Source organism: Macaca thibetana, chromosome 11 (assembly GCF_024542745.1).
Source record: "Macaca thibetana thibetana isolate TM-01 chromosome 11, ASM2454274v1, whole genome shotgun sequence".
Taxonomy (NCBI): domain Eukaryota; kingdom Metazoa; phylum Chordata; class Mammalia; order Primates; family Cercopithecidae; genus Macaca; species Macaca thibetana.
The window spans coordinates 46460839-46477978 of NC_065588.1; the positions used below are offsets into that span (position 1 = coordinate 46460839).

Below are 17140 nucleotides of genomic sequence, written 5' to 3' on the forward strand. Positions count from 1 at the left end.
GCATTTAGGCAAAAACAAGGGGGTTATTTTATGCATAAACATCCATTCTTTGGGGCTCTCATCATTTGTGCCAGGGACAGAAGCATCCTTTCTCTTCCATCACCCGTAATCAGTGCTCCCAGCTGGCAGCCTGGCACTGGAGCCTTCATCTCAGTGCCAGTGCAATAAAGGAGTGGTCTGTGGGAGGCTGTCTCCGTATTAGGTATAACATTGTGCAAAAAAAAACAGCCAACTACTGATTTCATGTCCGTTTCCCTATGGGAACTCACTGGCCATGGAAGGAGAATATGGTTGGTTTTTCCTGGGCAGTCCCTGGAACTTAGAAAGCCATTTCTTCCCAGTCTTGACCTCCTGCCTGCTTACCCCTACCCACAGGTTGTGCCCAGACTTCCCTCTAGCCCAGTGCTTGTTACCAGTTGCTGGCCAGCAGCAGCCCAGGGGGATGGCAACACCCACCTAAATGTCTGCCAAGCCAGGAGGACAGCACATGAGCACACAGTGGTGTCTGCCCTCTAGGCCAAGGTGCACAGTGTTAGGAGCCTCTTGCTCCACTCTCCAGATCAGCCTGGAAACCAGAGCTTCCCTCGTCTTAGACAAACAGATGGCTGTGGGCGATACAGAGCCCTGAACTGCTGACTATGTTCCTTCCATCTCGCCCTTCCCCAAAAAACATATACCAAACTTACCCCCAGTGACGGCATCTGAGACCACAAAGCCCCACGGACACAGCTGCCCCGGGTCCTGCCTCCCTTCCCCTTTTCTGGCCTCTGCAGACTAGCCATTCACCTGAGGAAGCCCCTGGGGCAGTACCTTGGAAACCCCTGAGAGGAGGAGTTGAAGGAGGCTCAAAGCCTCTCAAGGACAGTGTGCACTCTGCCTGCCTCCTATTTCCTCCTCTTAAGCCCACAGTCTACAACAAAATTGTGTGCCGCAATTCTCAGAGCCCTCTAACTTTGACCTTTCCCACTTTCCCTAGAACACATTTTTGGGTGGGGATCATCTGAGGTGAGAGGCCCATGGATGAGTCCCCAAGATGACCTCTGTGAGTGACCAAGACAACCTTGTCTTTTGAGGCTCCTGGGGCCTCATCCTTTTTTGAGCTGAGCTGTCCTCAAAACAGGCCCTTACCTCTTAATGTGGCCTCATCTTTAGAGGCGGGAAGTGGGCCCACATCCCCCACCCCAGCCCTGCAGTGCAGCTAGCGTGGGCCTGCTAGAGGACAGAATTGTGGAACAGGGTCCTGCGAGGGTATGTGGCAGGGTGTGGGATAGGGAGTCATGGAGGAGCCTACCTCTGAAAGGCATTCCCCTAGCTGCTACTGAAGCTAAATACAATTTATTTTATGCTGGGAGACAGAAGGGAGTGAGGGAGACCAGTCACCTGCTCCTTATCTGGGCTATTTTCTTGGCAGACCTCAAAATGAGACCATGGTGGGAAGGGGGTGGGAAGCTGGGCTGGGACCAAGGGAAGAAGCTTGCCAGCACTGTCAGCCGATGAGCCCAGGAGGAAAAGCAGGGCCTAGTCTCTGCCCCATTCCTGTTCCCCACCTGTCTGTACCCTGTCTCTCCTTTCCCTGGCTCTGCCAGACTCTATCTCCCTGGGCGCCAGCCTCCCCACCCACCCCTGGAGGGCGGGGCTTGGCTGCACCCACGTGTGGTGGAGTTAAATGCTCCTAGCCGGCAGAGGAGCTAGGGAGTGTGGCACTGAGCCGGCTCAGGCAGAGCCACAGCACCATGGCTAGCAAGAAAGTCTGCATTGTAGGCTCCGGGAACTGGTAAGCGGCTCTGTCAAGCGATATGGGGGAAGGGTAGGCCCCCCAGGACAGAGGTGGGTAGGAGGCAGAATGGGTGGGAAAAGCCCCTGCTGCTATCTTCTATCACAGCAGCACAGGACAGAGGGTGCCCGGCCCTCTCCTGGCCCCCGCCCGCCTGGGCAGCTGCACCTGTTCACCATGGGAAGGCGTCTCCAGAGCGCTCCGTGTGAAGAGCTGCTTGAGTTTGGGGGTGGGAAGATGGGAGGGGGGGCTCCCTTCTCTAGTAGCAAAGGGTGAGGAGACTGAGTCTCCCTTCTACTGCCAGGTCACTGGGGACATGTTTGACATGGGAGTGGAGGTGATAAGGAAGGTAGGGGTGAACAGCCTGGGGGGCTGCTGTGAGATCCTGAGGTGGGGCGCTGCCCCAACTCTTGCCACTGTTCCCTCCTCCTGTACTTTCCCGGGCTCCCCCTCCTGCCAGGGGCTCAGCCATCGCCAAGATCGTGGGTGGCAATGCAGCCCAGCTGGCACAGTTTGACCCACGGGTGACCATGTGGGTGTTTGAGGAAGACATTGGAGGCAAAAAGCTGACTGAGATCATCAACACGCAGCATGAGAATGTCAAATACCTGCCAGGGCACAAGCTGCCCCCAAATGTGGTGAGCCCCAACACCCTGCAAGGAACGGGGAGAGGAAGGGAGGGCCAGGAGTCGGAGCCGACCTTACTCAACAGGTGTCTCCTGCTGAGGGGGCCACTTCAGGTGCGGCAGGACTTGGGAAGGTCTCAGGAGGGCTGCTCTGGGCCCTTTCCTGAGGACTGAGGAGAACCTGTGCTTTCCCCTCACAGGCTGCCAGGCGGGTGGGTGGGGAAGGGATGGGAGAACAAATTGGTCTCCATGGCAGCCAAAGACTGGGCTCCCAGACTTGGGGTCCGGTAGTGCCTGCCTCAGGCACTAATCCTGTTACTCATTCACTGAGTGATTAGCCGACTTGGAGGCTGCTCCTTGGACTTACGGTCTTTGGTCAAACCCACGTGGTTCTCCCCACCTGGAAAGGGGAAGCAGGGAAGAGAGCAGAAAAGCTGAGGCTCCCCCTTCCAGCTGGGGTCCCTGAGGAGCTGGGTGATGAAATCTTATTTGAGCTCTTTCTTCTGCCAAGCCCAGTTTGCTTTTGGCCTCCCGCACTGTCCCATAGCCAAGGGATAGGAGAGTGCTGGGATGAGGTTTCCAGGAGTCCTCAAGAGCCCAGGACAGCTGGAGGGAGAGAGCGTGGTGGCTGGGGCGAGGGACTAGAGTGTCATTCCTCCAAGTTCAGTCCTTCTAGATTCAGTCTCAAACAAGCCTTCCTGCCCCCTACCAGCCTCACTCTTTGGCTCCCAGATCTCCTGAATGGGGTTCCACAGTGGCTAGGGGAGGTCTGCCAGGCCCGCGAGCACTTGGTCACTCCCACAGGTGGCTGTCCCAGATGTGGTCCAGGCTGCAGCGGATGCTGACATCCTGATCTTTGTGGTGCCCCATCAGTTCATCCGCAAGATCTGTGACCAGCTCAAGGGCCACCTGAAGGCAAACACCATTGGCATGTCTCTTATTAAGGTGCCAGGGACACCTTCATGTGGATGGGGGAGGGTGTGGCTCACCGTTGTGGGGTTCAGGGTGGGTGAAGCAAGAACAGAAATGGCAGACGGAGGTCAAGAGTTTGCCGGAGAAGAGAGGAAGTTGACTCTGGAGAGGCTTAGGAAAGCAGTGAGGTGCTGGGGGTCACTGGAAGGGAGGCTGAAGGGAGGAGACAAGAGATTGGTTTGGAGGTCCTGTCTCTCAGGGAGTTTGGGAGGTGTAAAGGAATGCCTGGGGAATATGAGAAGCAGGCTGGTTTGAGAAGTGTGAAGAGTAGCTGGTTTGGAGCACTGACTGGTCACTGAATGGCAGTTTGTTAGGGCAGTCAGGCGAAGTTGCCTAGGGATGTGGAGGGGACCTGTTGCCTTGGAGAGATAGATTGGTTGAGGGTATGTGGCAGGGCAGTTTGTCACATGCTGTCTGGCCTCCTCACAGCAAACTTGAGCTAGGAATGGGGCAGGACCTGTGGGGAGGGACACAGATGAGCAATGGATTTGGAAAGGACAGAATTTCTGGGCGGAAGCCCGCAGATGGGCACAAAGGGCACCTGGCCTGAGCTCTATCCTTGCTCAGGGGGTAGACGAGGGCCCCAATGGGCTGAAGCTCATCTCCGAAGTGATTGGGGAGCGCCTCGGCATCCCCATGAGTGTGCTGATGGGGGCCAACATTGCCAGCGAGGTGGCTGATGAGAAGTTCTGTGAGACAACCATTGGTGAGAGCCCCCTGCCACCCACATACAGAGTGCATCTAGTTGCATCCCCTCCCCAAACTGCCCCAACCCCACTTAGCCATCTCCTTCCCATAAGGCAGAGAAAGGAAGATCCAAGCATCAGAGGTGAAGGAGGCTGGGACAGCCCCAGGGAAGGGGCTGCAGGGCCTGCTTAGGGAAGTACAGTGATGAGCCCTCCCTGAGAGCCAGTGCAGTGGCACAGCTGTGGTCCCAACTACTCAAGAGGCTGAGGCGAGAGGATCGCTTAAGCCCAGGAGTTTGAGTCTAGCCTGGGCAACAGAGAGATAACCCCATCTCTATAAAATAAATAGTTTTTACAGAGTCCTTCCCTCAAAGCCTTGCCCCCTCCTCACTTTAGGCTGCAAGGACCCGGCCCAGGGACAACTTCTGAAAGAGCTGATGCAGACACCCAATTTCCGTATCACAGTGGTGCAAGAGGTGGACACAGTAGAGATCTGTGGAGCCTTAAAGGTGAGAGGGGCACAGAGGCAGCTATGGGGTGAGGAGAAGGCCCCAAAGGAGGCCTAGCTGAGCTCTGCCTGCAGGCACTCCAGGCTCTCACTATTGAGCAGTGGTTCCCCTTTCCTACCATGTCCCATCCATACAGGAGGAGCTGCAGAAGCAAGGCCAGGGCCATTCAGGCCGGCTGATTGTTCATCATCAGACCGTGGACCCCCTTGCTCCTTTCCCACTTTAGCCCTGTGTGGGACTCCCTATCCTCTGGCTCCAGGAGGTGGTCTAGGGGGACAAGGAGATGCCCGGGTTAATGGGAGACAAGACATCCATGACACCCAGACAGACAAATGGCCAGAACTATGAATCCTGGACAGCTGTTGACTTGAGGGCTATACAATGGAATGGTCATAGATGTGAAGGTCAATTAGAGAGAAGAGTGGTTTTCAGAAAATGTCCTCAAGGAGGGAGTATGGGGCAGGGCTTAAGAAAGGGGGTGCAGCAAGGGGGAACCAAGAGGCGGAAGTAGCTTCTAAAAGCCCACACACTATACCTCACTTATGCAGTGGGTGTCCTGGCTGATGAAAAGAGCATGAGGGGGCGCCACATGGGGCCTACAGGAGGGGGCCTTTTCTCACCTGTGACCTCCATTCCTTCAAGAATGTAGTGGCCGTGGGTGCTGGCTTCTGTGATGGCCTGGGCTTTGGCGACAACACCAAGGCGGCAGTGATCCGGCTGGGACTCATGGAGATGATAGCCTTCGCCAAGCTCTTCTGCAGTGGCCCTGTGTCCTCTGCCACCTTCTTGGAGAGCTGTGGTGTTGCTGACCTGATCACTACCTGTTATGGAGGGCGGAACCGGAAAGTGGCTGAGGCCTTTGTGCGTACAGGAAAGGTGGGCCCTGGGAGAAGGGAGAACAGAGCGGGGGCCCTGTAGGTATCCAGGTAGAGGTGCTTGGCAGGAGGCATCTCTGGAGCACAAACATTAAGACTGTTGTGAACATCCCCATCCCTCTTTTCCTCCCAAGACCCCACTCTCATCTGAGCTCCAGTCTCTCCACCCCCTACTGACAACTCTTCTCTCCCCTTTCCATCCACTCATCCTGTTTTCTGCACAGTCCATTGAGCAGCTGGAGAAAGAGATGCTGAATGGGCAGAAACTGCAGGGGCCCGAGACAGCCCGGGAGCTACATAGCATCCTCCAGCACAAGGGCCTGGTGGACAAGTAAGTGTTGGCCACAGCCCCACTGATTAAGGGAGCCATGGCCAGAAGTGCTCGCCCTGTTCATCATCTTCCTGAACCTGCCACAAATCTGTGAAGTGGACAGAGAGGGGAGTGTTACCTTATGTTTCAGACAGAGTCCAGAGCTTGCAGAATCTGGCATGCCCACTGTCCCCCAGCTAGTTCACGGTATTTGAACTCCTTCCAGTCTAGTGCTCTTCACACTACATTACCTGGATCCCTTTGTGCCCCTCTTTCCTTGTCCTCTGCTCTGGGGTTGGAGCTCTGGGGCAGCAGGAATAAGCTCATCCCACTTCTGTCCATCACCTCGTTTGAGTCTCTCCCCCAAGGCCAACCCATCTGTTCCCTGAATCCTGTTCTGGGTGCTGAGGTGTAAGGAGAAGGATGGGCTCTGCTTCAAGGTGCTCCTTTTCAGAAAGACAGCGGGGGTGACTGGGCTGATCAGAGCAGAGCTGTGCTGGTCTGAGAAAGACTCCTAGAAGAAAAGAGTATGAAACAGGTTCAGAAGATCCACTCATGACTAGTCAGGGTAAAGTCTAGAAAAGGGAGCAGCTGGGCAAAAGGACAGGAAGAAGGAAATGGGTATTTATTGAGCACTTTCACATCATACCTAATTACATCTTTACATACACAATCATATCTTCACTCCTTTGTTATACTGGCCCCATTTTACAGTCGGTGACACTGACGCTCAGAGAGGTTAAGTGCGTTGCTCAAGGCTGGGCATGGTGGCTCACATCTGTAATCCCAGCACTTTGGGAGGCCAAGGTGGGTGGATCACGAGGTCAGGAGTTCGAGCTCAGCCTGACCAACATGGCGAAACCCCATCTCTACTAAAAGTACAAAAATTAGTCAGGCATGGTGGTGCGCGCCTGTAATCCCAGCTACTCAGGAGGCTGAGGCAGGAGAATCGCTTGAACCTGGGAGGTGGAGGTTGCAGTGAGCTGAGATCACGCCACTGCACTCCAGCCTGGGTGACAGAGCCAGACTCTGTGTCAACAACAACAACAACAACAACAACAAAAGTGCATTGCCGAATTGGCACAAAAAATCCAAGCCACAGAATCATGCAGGCCAGTTCAACACGGTAGGGAGCAGGGCAATCAGCAATCTGAGGTTAAACTCAGGGCTAGGAAGTTCACATTCTCAGCAGGTAGAAATTCAGAGCCAGCCTCCCTGAGCTCCAAGGTGGGGACAGGAAGGTTAGGTAGTGAGTGGGGGTGGGGGTAGAGTGGACTAGGAGTGGGAGGCTAAGCTGAGCCTTTGCCTCTCCAATCTAGGTTTCCCTTGTTCATGGCTGTGTACAAGGTGTGCTACGAGGGCCAGCCAGTGGGTGAATTCATCCGCTGCCTGCAGAATCATCCAGAACATATGTGAGTAGGGCCAGGGCCCAGGCCAGGCCACTTCTTTACCCCAGTGGAGACCAGCAGAAGCCTGCGGTACCTAGTCACCAGGATCTCCAGGACTCCCAGGGAGCAGACTCTTTGCATCTTTTCACTGGAGGATAGGAGGCTATGGGGCCCAGCTACACACCTGGAGATTCTGAACTGTCAAGCCTCTGGCAGCCTCTTGCCACCACATTTGCCAGACATGCAGTTGCCCTGTCCCTCTCCTGATGTGGGGCTTTCTCCGTGTCCTCTGGGAGGGATGGAATCAAGCTCCAGCGCTGCCTGCTTGGCGGCAGGGGTGATGTATGAGGGGAAGGGTTGGGGGAGAGGCCAGCAGGGCAGGGGCTGCCAGTGGCTGTCTCATACAGACCAGGAATCCTGTTAAAGGGCTGAAGAAGTATCTCAGCCACAGGAGGGATGAGGCAAGGACTGTCAGGGAGGAGTCTGGGCTTCTGAGCTGATGCAGACCCCAGGGACCCCTTTGCTGACCTCTGCCAGGACCCACACAGCTTCAATGGATCTCAGTGTTTGTTAACAAAATACAAAGATCTCAAACAAACCCCTTCTAGCTTCTCCTAGCAACATCTGTGTTCTCAGAAACCTCTGGTCCTCCCCTTTCCCCCTCCCCCAGGCTGCCCTGGCACCCGAGTTGCTGCCATGCTGGCATCTCTAGCCCAGTGGCTTGACATTCTCCCCAGGGACTTCCCGGTTCCTAGTTCATTGCCAGCTCCTCCCCACTCTGTGTGACCTTTCCAAGCCTTCCCTCACCCTCCCCACCAGCACCCTCTTTGGGGAGCAGGAACTTAATCTGCTGACAGAGCTATACCTTTCACAGCAGGCTCAGATCACTCGGCTCCCTGTGACCTTTGTATTCACCCAGCCTCCCTTCTCAGTAGTTCCAGCTGGGTGAGGTGTCAGCTGAGCCCCTCCTGTGCTATCTCCCCAGAGGACATCCCTGACTCCACCCTTTTCTTCCTCCCAAACCCTGCACCTCTTCCTCAGCTGCTCCAGACCGGCCAGGGTAACCAGCTAACCCATGCCTGGCATCTGGAAGCCAGCAGGCCAAAGGGTGGCCCAAAGGCTGATGAACGGTAGGGAAGGGTGAGCAGGTTCCTATGTTGGTGGGCACCAATATTCCAAGGGCAGCTCTCTTTGCTGAATGAGGGCCTTCTCGTGAGGTACTGACCACACCAGCAACTCCGGAGCTAGGTAACTCAAGGAGGAGGAAGAAAATCAAAACCACCCTACTCCCTGGGGTGAGGGAAGAACAGGAGGGGAGGAGGAGGAGTGTGCTCTGCACTGGCCTTGCTCCAGGATGGGGTGGCAGCAGGGGAATGTCACAAGTCAGCAGCCTAGGCCTCTAGCTATAAATAGTCCGGAGGGCCCGAGAGGCTCCCGCCCCGTCCAGCAGGGGTCTCGGCTTCCTGTGTGGAAGCATCTGGCACACTGGCTCTGGCCAGCATTATGCTAAAACCCTCTTACTCTCCAACGAACCACGGAGGCGGGCTCCTCTCTGCGCCTAGCCCTTGAGAATGCTGTCTTACCAGTGAAGGGTGGCGCTGCCCAGATCAGGCAGCAGGAGTGAGGGGCACAGTCACCCCAGGCCTGGCTGAGCCCAGGTCTGGACACTGAGTGTCCAGAGCTGCCTCCCCAGGAGATTAAGGAGGGGGCAAAGGGGAAGCTTCAAACACTTTGCCTACTTTTGTTCACTACCCTAGTCCACTGTGACTCAGGTCTTCCCATCAGGCCTATTTGTCTACCCAATAAAGTGTGTTTTTTCCAGAAACAGGAAGAGTTGGGAGAGGGAGCTTCAGTGCATATGGCAGTGCGTGTGCTGGCGTGTATCATTGCACGTATGTTTCCCTTCTTACCGTAGGAAAAATGAAAAAAAGAAATCCCTCCTCCATAATCGCAGCCACTCCAGGGGTCAGCGGCGGTGCCCACTCAGTCCCCTCCTCTCTCTCCCCTCTCCCGCCAGCTCCCCCTCCCGCCCTCGCCGCAAGCTGACCCCAGCCTTCCTGGCGCTTCTTAGGGGCTTTATCATGCCTCCTGAAAGAAGAGAGGTCACACACGGGGCAGAAACGTTAGACACTCATCCCTCGTGCCCATTCCTTGGTCACGGCCCAAGCTGCCGCATCCTTGGCGGTCCGGGCCTCGCGGTGCCCCTCGGGTCCCTACCTGGACTCGGCCCACAGCCTGGCTCTAGGGGGCGCGCGGTTCACCTCCAGAGGGCCGGCTCCGAGAATCTACCCAGCTACTGGAGACGTCACCGCGCCGTAGGCTGAGGATTGGCTGACTCTGATTTAGCATCCTAAAACTTCCGGTTCCAGAGCTTGGCTCGTCAAAGACCCTCCCTCGAGGGAGCGAAACCACAGCCCCCAGAATTCAGCGGGCCTCTCCGAGACCACAGCGCGTCTGAGGATGCGTAGTAAGGATAACGGGCCCGGAAGCCGGAAGTTCAATGCCGGCCTTCAGCTGGACTGACGGCCGGCGCTGACTCCCGCCTTAGTGGGCGGAGTTGTGCCGCGTCTGATGTGCAGTTCCCTTTCTAGCGCTGCAAGCCGAATCCTAGAGGCTAACCCGGCAGGTGGGCGGGAGAAAGTCGGTTTCCGCACCAATAGCTGAGGCGTTCAGGGTTGTCCAGGGACGCTATCCTCACGTGTCTGGTTCCGAGTGCTGCGTTTGGCTGTGCTGGGAAGTTGAGTAGACAGTGGCCTCGAGACCCTGCCTGCCTGAGGAGGCCTCGGTTGGTCGCGAAGGAGCTGCAGCATCCAGGTACGCCGCCGGCTAGGGCCGAGCAGGGGCTGCCAGTCCCGCTGCCTGCGCGCTCACCTGAGTCAGCCTCCGCTTGCCGCGTCCTCCCATCCCCCAGTCTTCAGGCCTGGTGCCCTTGAATTCAGTCACCCGCGTCTGTTGTGTCGCGGACCGCGAGCCGCACTGCTTCCTGCCCAAGCCCAAGCCCAAACTCCTCGCAGCAGTAGGTCCGCCTTGCTAGAGCTCAGCACTAATCTTGTCAAACCTCGACTCCTGCCTGGACCCTCCACGCTCCGACTACTCCAAATGTCCCTTCCTTTATAGACCTCTGCGTCCTGATAAGTGGCTCTCCGGGGCACCCTTCGTGCATATCGGCTATCCAGCTCCACCTCTTGACCGCATTCACTTCCTGGAATGCTCTCCCTGCTTTTCTCCAGCCCGCCCTTCTAAAAAGACAGTTCCACTCCCACCCCGATTCCCACCCCTACCCTTTTCTGCTAAGTTTTCTCAAGCTCCCACCGTGTCTCTGAGCTCTTGTCTGAACTCTCACAGTGCCTCTCCCATCAGACCATAAGCTCCTGTATGACAGAAGCCATGTTCTTTTTAGCGGCCTCGGTAGCATTATGTATTGTATTGTATTGTATTTATTGTATATTTTATTTTATTTATATCATACAGGGTCTTGCTTTGTCGCTCAGGCTGCATGTGTGCCCCACCAAGCCCGGGCATTAAAAAAAAAAAAAAAGATTTTTCTTTTTTTTTTTTTTTTTTTTTTTTTTTTTTTTTTTTTTGAGACGGAGTCTCGCTGTGTCGCCCAGGCTGGAGTGCAGTGGCCGGATCTCAGCTCACTGCAAGCTCTGCCTCCCGGGTTTTTACGCCATTCTCCTGCCTCAGCCTCCCGAGTAGCCGGGACTACAGGCGCCCGCCACCTCGCCCGGCTAGTTTTTTGTATTTTTTAGTAGAGACGGGGTTTCACCGTGTTAGCCAGGATGGTCTCGAACTCCTGACCTCGTGATCCGCCCGTCTCGGCCTCCCAAAGTGCTGGGATTACAGGCTTGAGCCACCGCGCCCGGCCGATTTTTCTTTTTTAAAAAAGGTCTCGCTATGAGTGCAAGCCATCCTCCTGCCTCGGCCTCCCAAAGTGTTGAGATTATCGGCATGAGCCGCCGCACCAGGCCGATACTACTCTCTAAGTGCCGAATAAAAAGTAGATAAATGATGATGGATAGATACCCTAAAAGCCCTGAGTTGACCACTGTGCAATGTATGCATGTAACAAAATCGCACCTCTACCCATACATTTATACAAATTTTTAAAAACGGGCGAATCTAAGCCGAGATGATAGATGCATTTGAGGGAATGAGTTTTCCAGGGGAGAAACCTGAGTCTTGAGGTCCCCCTGTGTTTAGAAGGCAGAACAAGAGAAAAGCCATAACCCTTGCAAATTGCACCCCTAAGACATTTTCTGTAATGATTTTATGTTTTTTCCCATTTTTCTGAAACCTGCAGCCCAACCCTATCACTCCATAACGGAGACCCAGTGTTTTGTGCTTTATTGAGAAAATGGATGCCCCTCAGATGAAAGTGTTCCTCTGCTAACCTCAAAAGTTTCCCTTATTTCCAAGATTAATCCTTCTACTCATGCATGTAACCTCCCTTCCTTCCTTCCTTCCTTCCTTCCTTCCTTCCTTCCTTCCTTCCTTCCTTCCTTCCTTCCTTCCTTCCTTCCTTCCTTCCTTCCTTCCTTCCTTCCTTCCTTCCTTCTTTCCTGCCTCCCTCCCTCCCCTCCCTCCCTTCCCTCCCTCCCTTCCCTCCCTCCCTTTTCTGATGGAGTTTTGCTCTTGTTGCCCAGGCTGGGGTGCAGTGGCACGATCTCCACAGCGCGATCTCTGCTCACCGCAACCTCTGCCTCCTGGGTTCGTGATTCTCATGCCTCAGCCTCTGGAGTAGCTGGGATTACAGGCATTCACCACCATGCTCAGCTAATTTTGTATTTTTAGTAGAGATGGGGTTTCTCCATGTTGGTCAGGCTGGCCTCGAACTGCCGATCTCAGGTGATCTGCCTGTCTTGGCCTCCCAAAGTCCTGGGATTACAGGCCTGAGCCACTGTACCCGGCCTGGGCATATCATATTTTCCTAGGCCATCGCCTATCTGGTTCTATCCTGCCCACCTCACTTCTTGCATCCTCAGTTTAGCCACCACCTTCATCCCCTTTGAAACATATTCTGGGCCGGGCACGCTGGCACATGCCTATATTCCCAGCACTTTGGGAGTCTGAGGCGGGTAGATCACTTGAGGTCAGGAGTTTGAGACCAGCCTGGCCAACATGGTGGTGAAACCCCATCTCAACTAAAAATACAAAAAATTAGCTGGGCATGGTGGCACATGCCTGTAATCCCAGCTACTGGGGAGGCTGAGGCAGGAGAATCTCTTGAACCTGGGAGGCGAAAGTTGCAATAAGCCAAGATTGTGCCACTACACTCCAGCCTGGGTGCAAACGAAATTCCATCTCAAAAACAAAACAAAACAAAAACCAAAACAAAAGCATATTCAGGTCTTTCTCATTAATAAGCAAAACAAAAGTAGAATTTTCTTAATCTTGTTACCTTCTGAAGCTGCTGTCCTGTCACTCCCATCAGTACTTATCTTTGGGGTAAGAGGATTGTGATTCTTGTAAAAATGTTTCTCTGTCCTGGAAAACTGGTAGACACGTGAATCTTGCGGGGTTCATAGGCCTGCTGGGGCTCTGCCTAAGAATCTGTGCTCTTGATGTCTATATTGCTCTTTACTTGATGTTTATACTACCTATTCCACTTCAGTGCAGTCAGCTGACTGGAATCCTAGGCTTACTGGTGACCTCGTCACCCGTTCCCACCCAGTGTTCCTATCTGACCAGTCTTCATAGTAGTTAACTTTGCAGTAGTGGTGCCCAATTTCTTTTCTTTTCTTTAATTTTTGAGACGAAGTCTTGCTCTGTTGCCCAGGCTGAAGTGCAGTGGTGCGATCTCAGCTCACTGCAACCTCCGCCTCCTGGGTTCAAGTGATTCTCCTGTGTCAGTCTCCTGAGTAGCTGGGATTACAGGCATGTGCCACCATGCCCGGCTAATTTTTGTATTTTTAGTTGAGACGGGGTTTCATCGTATTGGTCAGGCTTGTCTCGAACTCCTGACCTCAGGTTATCCGCCCACTTCTGCCTCCCAAAGTACTGGGATTACAGGCGTGAGCCACCACGGCCAGCCTTTTTTTTTTTTTTTTTTTCTTCTTTACTATCATTATTATATTAGAGACACAGTCTTGCTCTGCGAGTACAGGGCCGTGATCATAGCTCACTGCAGCCCCAAACTCGTGGACTCCCACCCAAACCTTCCTAGTAGCTGGGACTGCAGGTGCATGCCACCACACCCAGCTATGGTTCTCAATTTTTATTCTAGCCTAACACACTGGAAAGGTACAGTACACCTCCATCAGTGGCAGTGACTTGATACAGCAGTGATTTTCAACCAGGAAGGGGGATGTAGTTAAATGAAAAACAAAAACAAAAAAAAACAAAAAAAAACCCAGGTGTTTCTGGAATTTTTTTTTTTTTTGAGAGGTGGAGTTTTGCTTGTTGCCTAGGCTGGAGTGCAGTGGCTCTATCTCAGCTCACCACAACCTCTGCCTCCTGGGTTCAAGCGATTCTCCTGCCTCAGCTTCCTGAATAGCTGGGATTACAGGCATGTGCCACAATGCTTGGCTAATTTTTGTATTTTTAGTAGGGATGGGGTTTTTCCGTGTTGGTCAGGCTGGTCTTGAACTCCTGACCTCAGGAGATCCGCCTGCCTTGGCCTGTCAAAGTGCTGGGACTACAGGAGTGAGCCACTGTGCCCGGCCTTGGAATTTCCTACCTGCCTTTTTTCCTTAATTGTTGCCTTCTTCAAACTGTTGCTCCCTTGGCCTCTCTCTTTCTGTCCTTATCCTCTGCTTTGGTTTTGCTCTTTACCTCCATATATATCTGAAACATAGCTTCCCTTCTAAGATCTATCTAAATTTGTGTTTCCATCTGCCTGATAGACATCATCACATGAATGTTGTGTTGAGCATCTTAATTTTTTTTTTTTTTTTTTTGAGACGGAGTCTCGCTCTGTCGCCTGGCTGGAGTACAGCGGCTGCAACTTCTGCCTTCTGGGTTCAAGCGATTCTTCTGCCTCAGCCTCCCAAGTAGCTAGGACTACAGGTGCGCGCCACCATGCCCGGCTTATTTTTGTATTTTTAGTAGAGACAGGGTTTCACCATGTTGGCTAGGATGGTCTCGATCTCTTGACCTCGTGATCTGCCTACCTTGTACTCCCAAAGTGCTGGAATTACAGGCGTGAGCCACCGTGCCCGGCCATTTTTTTGTTTGTTTGTTTTTGTTTTTTTTAAATAGAGATGGAGTCTTGCTGTGTTGCCTAGGCTTAGTCTTGAACTCCTGGGCTAAAGCGATTTCTCCTGCCTCAGCCTCCCAAAGTGCTGGGATTACCGGTGTGAACCACCATGCCTGGCTGAGCATCTTAATTTTAACATGTTCAAACCCAGCTCATGATCCTCTTTTTTTTTTTTTGAGACAGGGTCTCTCTGTCACCCAGACTGGAGTGTAATGGCATGATCTTGGCTCATTGCACCTCTACCTCCTGGGCTCAAGCGATCCTCCCACCTCAGCTTCCTGAGTAGCTGGGACTACAGGTGCATGCTGCTACACTGCACTAATTTTTGTTATTTTTTGTAGAGACAGGGTTTCACCATGTTGCCCAGGCTGGTCTCAAAGTTGTGGGCTCAAGCAATCCATCTGCCTTTGCCTCCCAAAGTGCTGGCATTACAGGTGTGAGCCACTGCACCGGCCACATGATCTTCTTAATGGACACTGCCACCACCCTCTATATACAGTGATACATACCTCTTCTCTCATTTCTTATTTCTGTTAATAGTATCCCAATCTATAAAGTTTCCTAACTTGGAGGTATTAATATTTTCAGCTTTGCCCTAATCCATTCCATTGATAAATCTTTTTCTACTTCCAGAGTAACTTCTGCATCTGTCCTTTCCATTTCTACTGCTACCACTGCTTTAGCTCAGAATCTGAAGAAGTTTTTTTGTTTTTTTTTTTGAGATGGAGTCTTGCTCTGTCCCCCATGCTGGAGTGCAGTGGTTCTCTCTTGGCTCACTGCAACCTCTGCCTCCCATGTTCAAGTGATTCTCTTACCTCAGCCTCCTGAGTAGCTGGGGCTACAGGCATCACCACCACGCCCGGCTAATTTGTGTATTTTTAGTAGAGACAGGGTTTTGCCATGTCGGCCAGGCTGGTCTCGAACTCCGGACCTCAGGTGATCCGCCCACCTCGGCCTCCCAAAGTGTTGGGATTATAGGTGTGAGCCACTGCGCCCAGCCTGAAGAGTTGTTGCTAATTGGGTATTAGGGAAGACCATAGGATGGATTAAGATGAGAGAGGGAAGGTAAGGTTGTAGACAGCAGGATTATGTCTGTTAGTTGGTTTTATGTCACTTTTCTAGCCAAGCTGTACCATCCTGTTTTTGTTGGTTGGTGAATGCTTCCAGCTCTTTTCCTCCAGCCCTTGGAAGAGGTGGTCCTATAATTGTTAAGCATCTAGCTAGGGTGATGAGTGGGAATAGGAATAATAAGTGACAGGGAAGTTGAAGGCTGCAGGGGGCTTAGTATTCAGCTCCATGGTGTGTGTGTTTTCTACCTTAATGTCCAACTTCGTGGGTGTGTGTTTTGTTCACTGTTGCATGCACAGCTTGGGGCCATTTCAAACCTCAGAACCTCAGATTTCAAACCTGAACACAGTCATTTCTCATCTTGAACTTGTGTCACTTACTATTCTTCCTCTGACTTTACTTAATATCAGTTTCCATAGTGGGATTATATTTCAAAGAAGCTGTGCCTCAGCTCAGCTTGGGGTCCACACTCAAGGCCTGCCTCAAAGGCAATGTTCAGCCCTTAGGGTTTACTCTGAGAAGCATTTACATGTCTGTACCTATGTCTGACCCCTCTAAACCAGCGAATCCTGAGCTTTACTTTCATATTTTTTTGTTTTTTGATACAGGGTCTCACTCTGTCACCCAGGCTGGAGTGCAGTGGTACGATCTCAGCTCACTGCAGCCTCGACCTCCTGGGCTCAAGCAATCCTCCCACCTCAGCCTCCTGAGTAGCTGGGACTACAGCCACATGCCACCATGCCTGGCTAATGTAAAAAATTTTTTTTGTGGGGATGGGGTCTCACTATGTTGCCCAGGCTGGTCTCAAACTCCTGGCCTCAAGTGATCCTCCTGACTCGGCCTCCCAAAGCATGGGATTACAAGTGTGAGCCACCGTGCCCTGCCCAGGTTCTCGACTTTGTTTTGTTTGTGTGTATGCTTTGGCGTGTATGTGCACATGGCTGTGGTAAGGGGCGGGATTTTAAGTGTCTCTGCCTACAGTGCTGAGAGCCAGTAAGTGGAGAGCAAGCTGCCAAAACTAAAAATAGAGTCCTCTTAGGCCTCACTGGCAGGCTTATTGGAGCCCAGTTCTCTCGAGGCTCCTCAGGACTGGTCCGAAGGTCCCTGCTGTGTTGGCGTCTGCTCGAGCGTGTCATCAGCTGATTAGCAGGAAGGATATGATTCCTACGCCCTCCCAACCAATGAAGAGTTGGAAAAGGTTGTTGGCAGTAACTAGAATTAGTATGGCAGCGAGAAAAACAAGGAAGTATTTGAAGAATTGGTTGATGTTTGGGTCCTCCCCTCTTGGCTTCCACCCTGGCTCTTTTTTTTTTTTTTTTTTTTTTTGAGACAGTATCTTGCTCTGTTGCCCAGGCTGGAGTGCAATGATGCAATCTCGGCTCAACTGCAACCTCTGCCTCCTGGGTTCAAGAGATTCTCCTGTCTCAGCCTCTGAGTAGCAGGGACGCAGCTGTGCACCACCATGCTGGGCTAATTTTTTTTTTTTTTTTGAGATAGAGTCTTGCTCTGTCACCAGGCTGGAGTGCAACAGCGCGATCTCGGCTCACTGTGGCCTCTGCCTCCTGGGTTCAAGCTATTCTCCTGCCTCAGCCTCCCAAGTAGCTGGGATTACAGGCGTGCGCTGCCACGCCCAGCTAATTATTTGTATTTTTAGTAGAGACAGGGTTTCACCCTGTTGGCCAGGATGGTCTCGATCTCCTGACCTTGTGATCTGCCTGCCTCAGCCTCCCAAAG

General features: G+C 52.8%; 2 protein-coding genes across 4 annotated transcripts in view; both read left to right on the plus strand.

Annotated features, from left to right (window-relative positions):
• LOC126931026 (cytochrome c oxidase assembly protein COX14) overlaps positions 1-17140 on the plus strand; it is a 144039-nt gene that overhangs the window by 124420 nt on the left and 2479 nt on the right. Inside the window, exon 2 of one of the 3 annotated variants that reach the window (XM_050748705.1) lies at positions 9868-9954. The gene's annotated coding sequence lies outside the window, so the exon portion shown is untranslated. Of the gene's footprint in view, positions 1-9857; positions 9955-17140 lie in introns of those variants that run through there. The other 2 variants (XM_050748703.1, XM_050748704.1) reach the window with 2 other exon arrangements.
• Positions 1510-8965, plus strand: GPD1 (glycerol-3-phosphate dehydrogenase 1). Its single transcript, XM_050748692.1, has 8 exons — positions 1510-1774; positions 2235-2412; positions 3205-3345; positions 3940-4078; positions 4455-4567; positions 5210-5443; positions 5667-5773; positions 7072-8965. Exons 1-8 carry the CDS (start codon positions 1734-1736, stop codon positions 7166-7168), a joined length of 1050 nt encoding a protein of 349 aa, XP_050604649.1. The 5' UTR covers positions 1510-1733; the 3' UTR covers positions 7169-8965.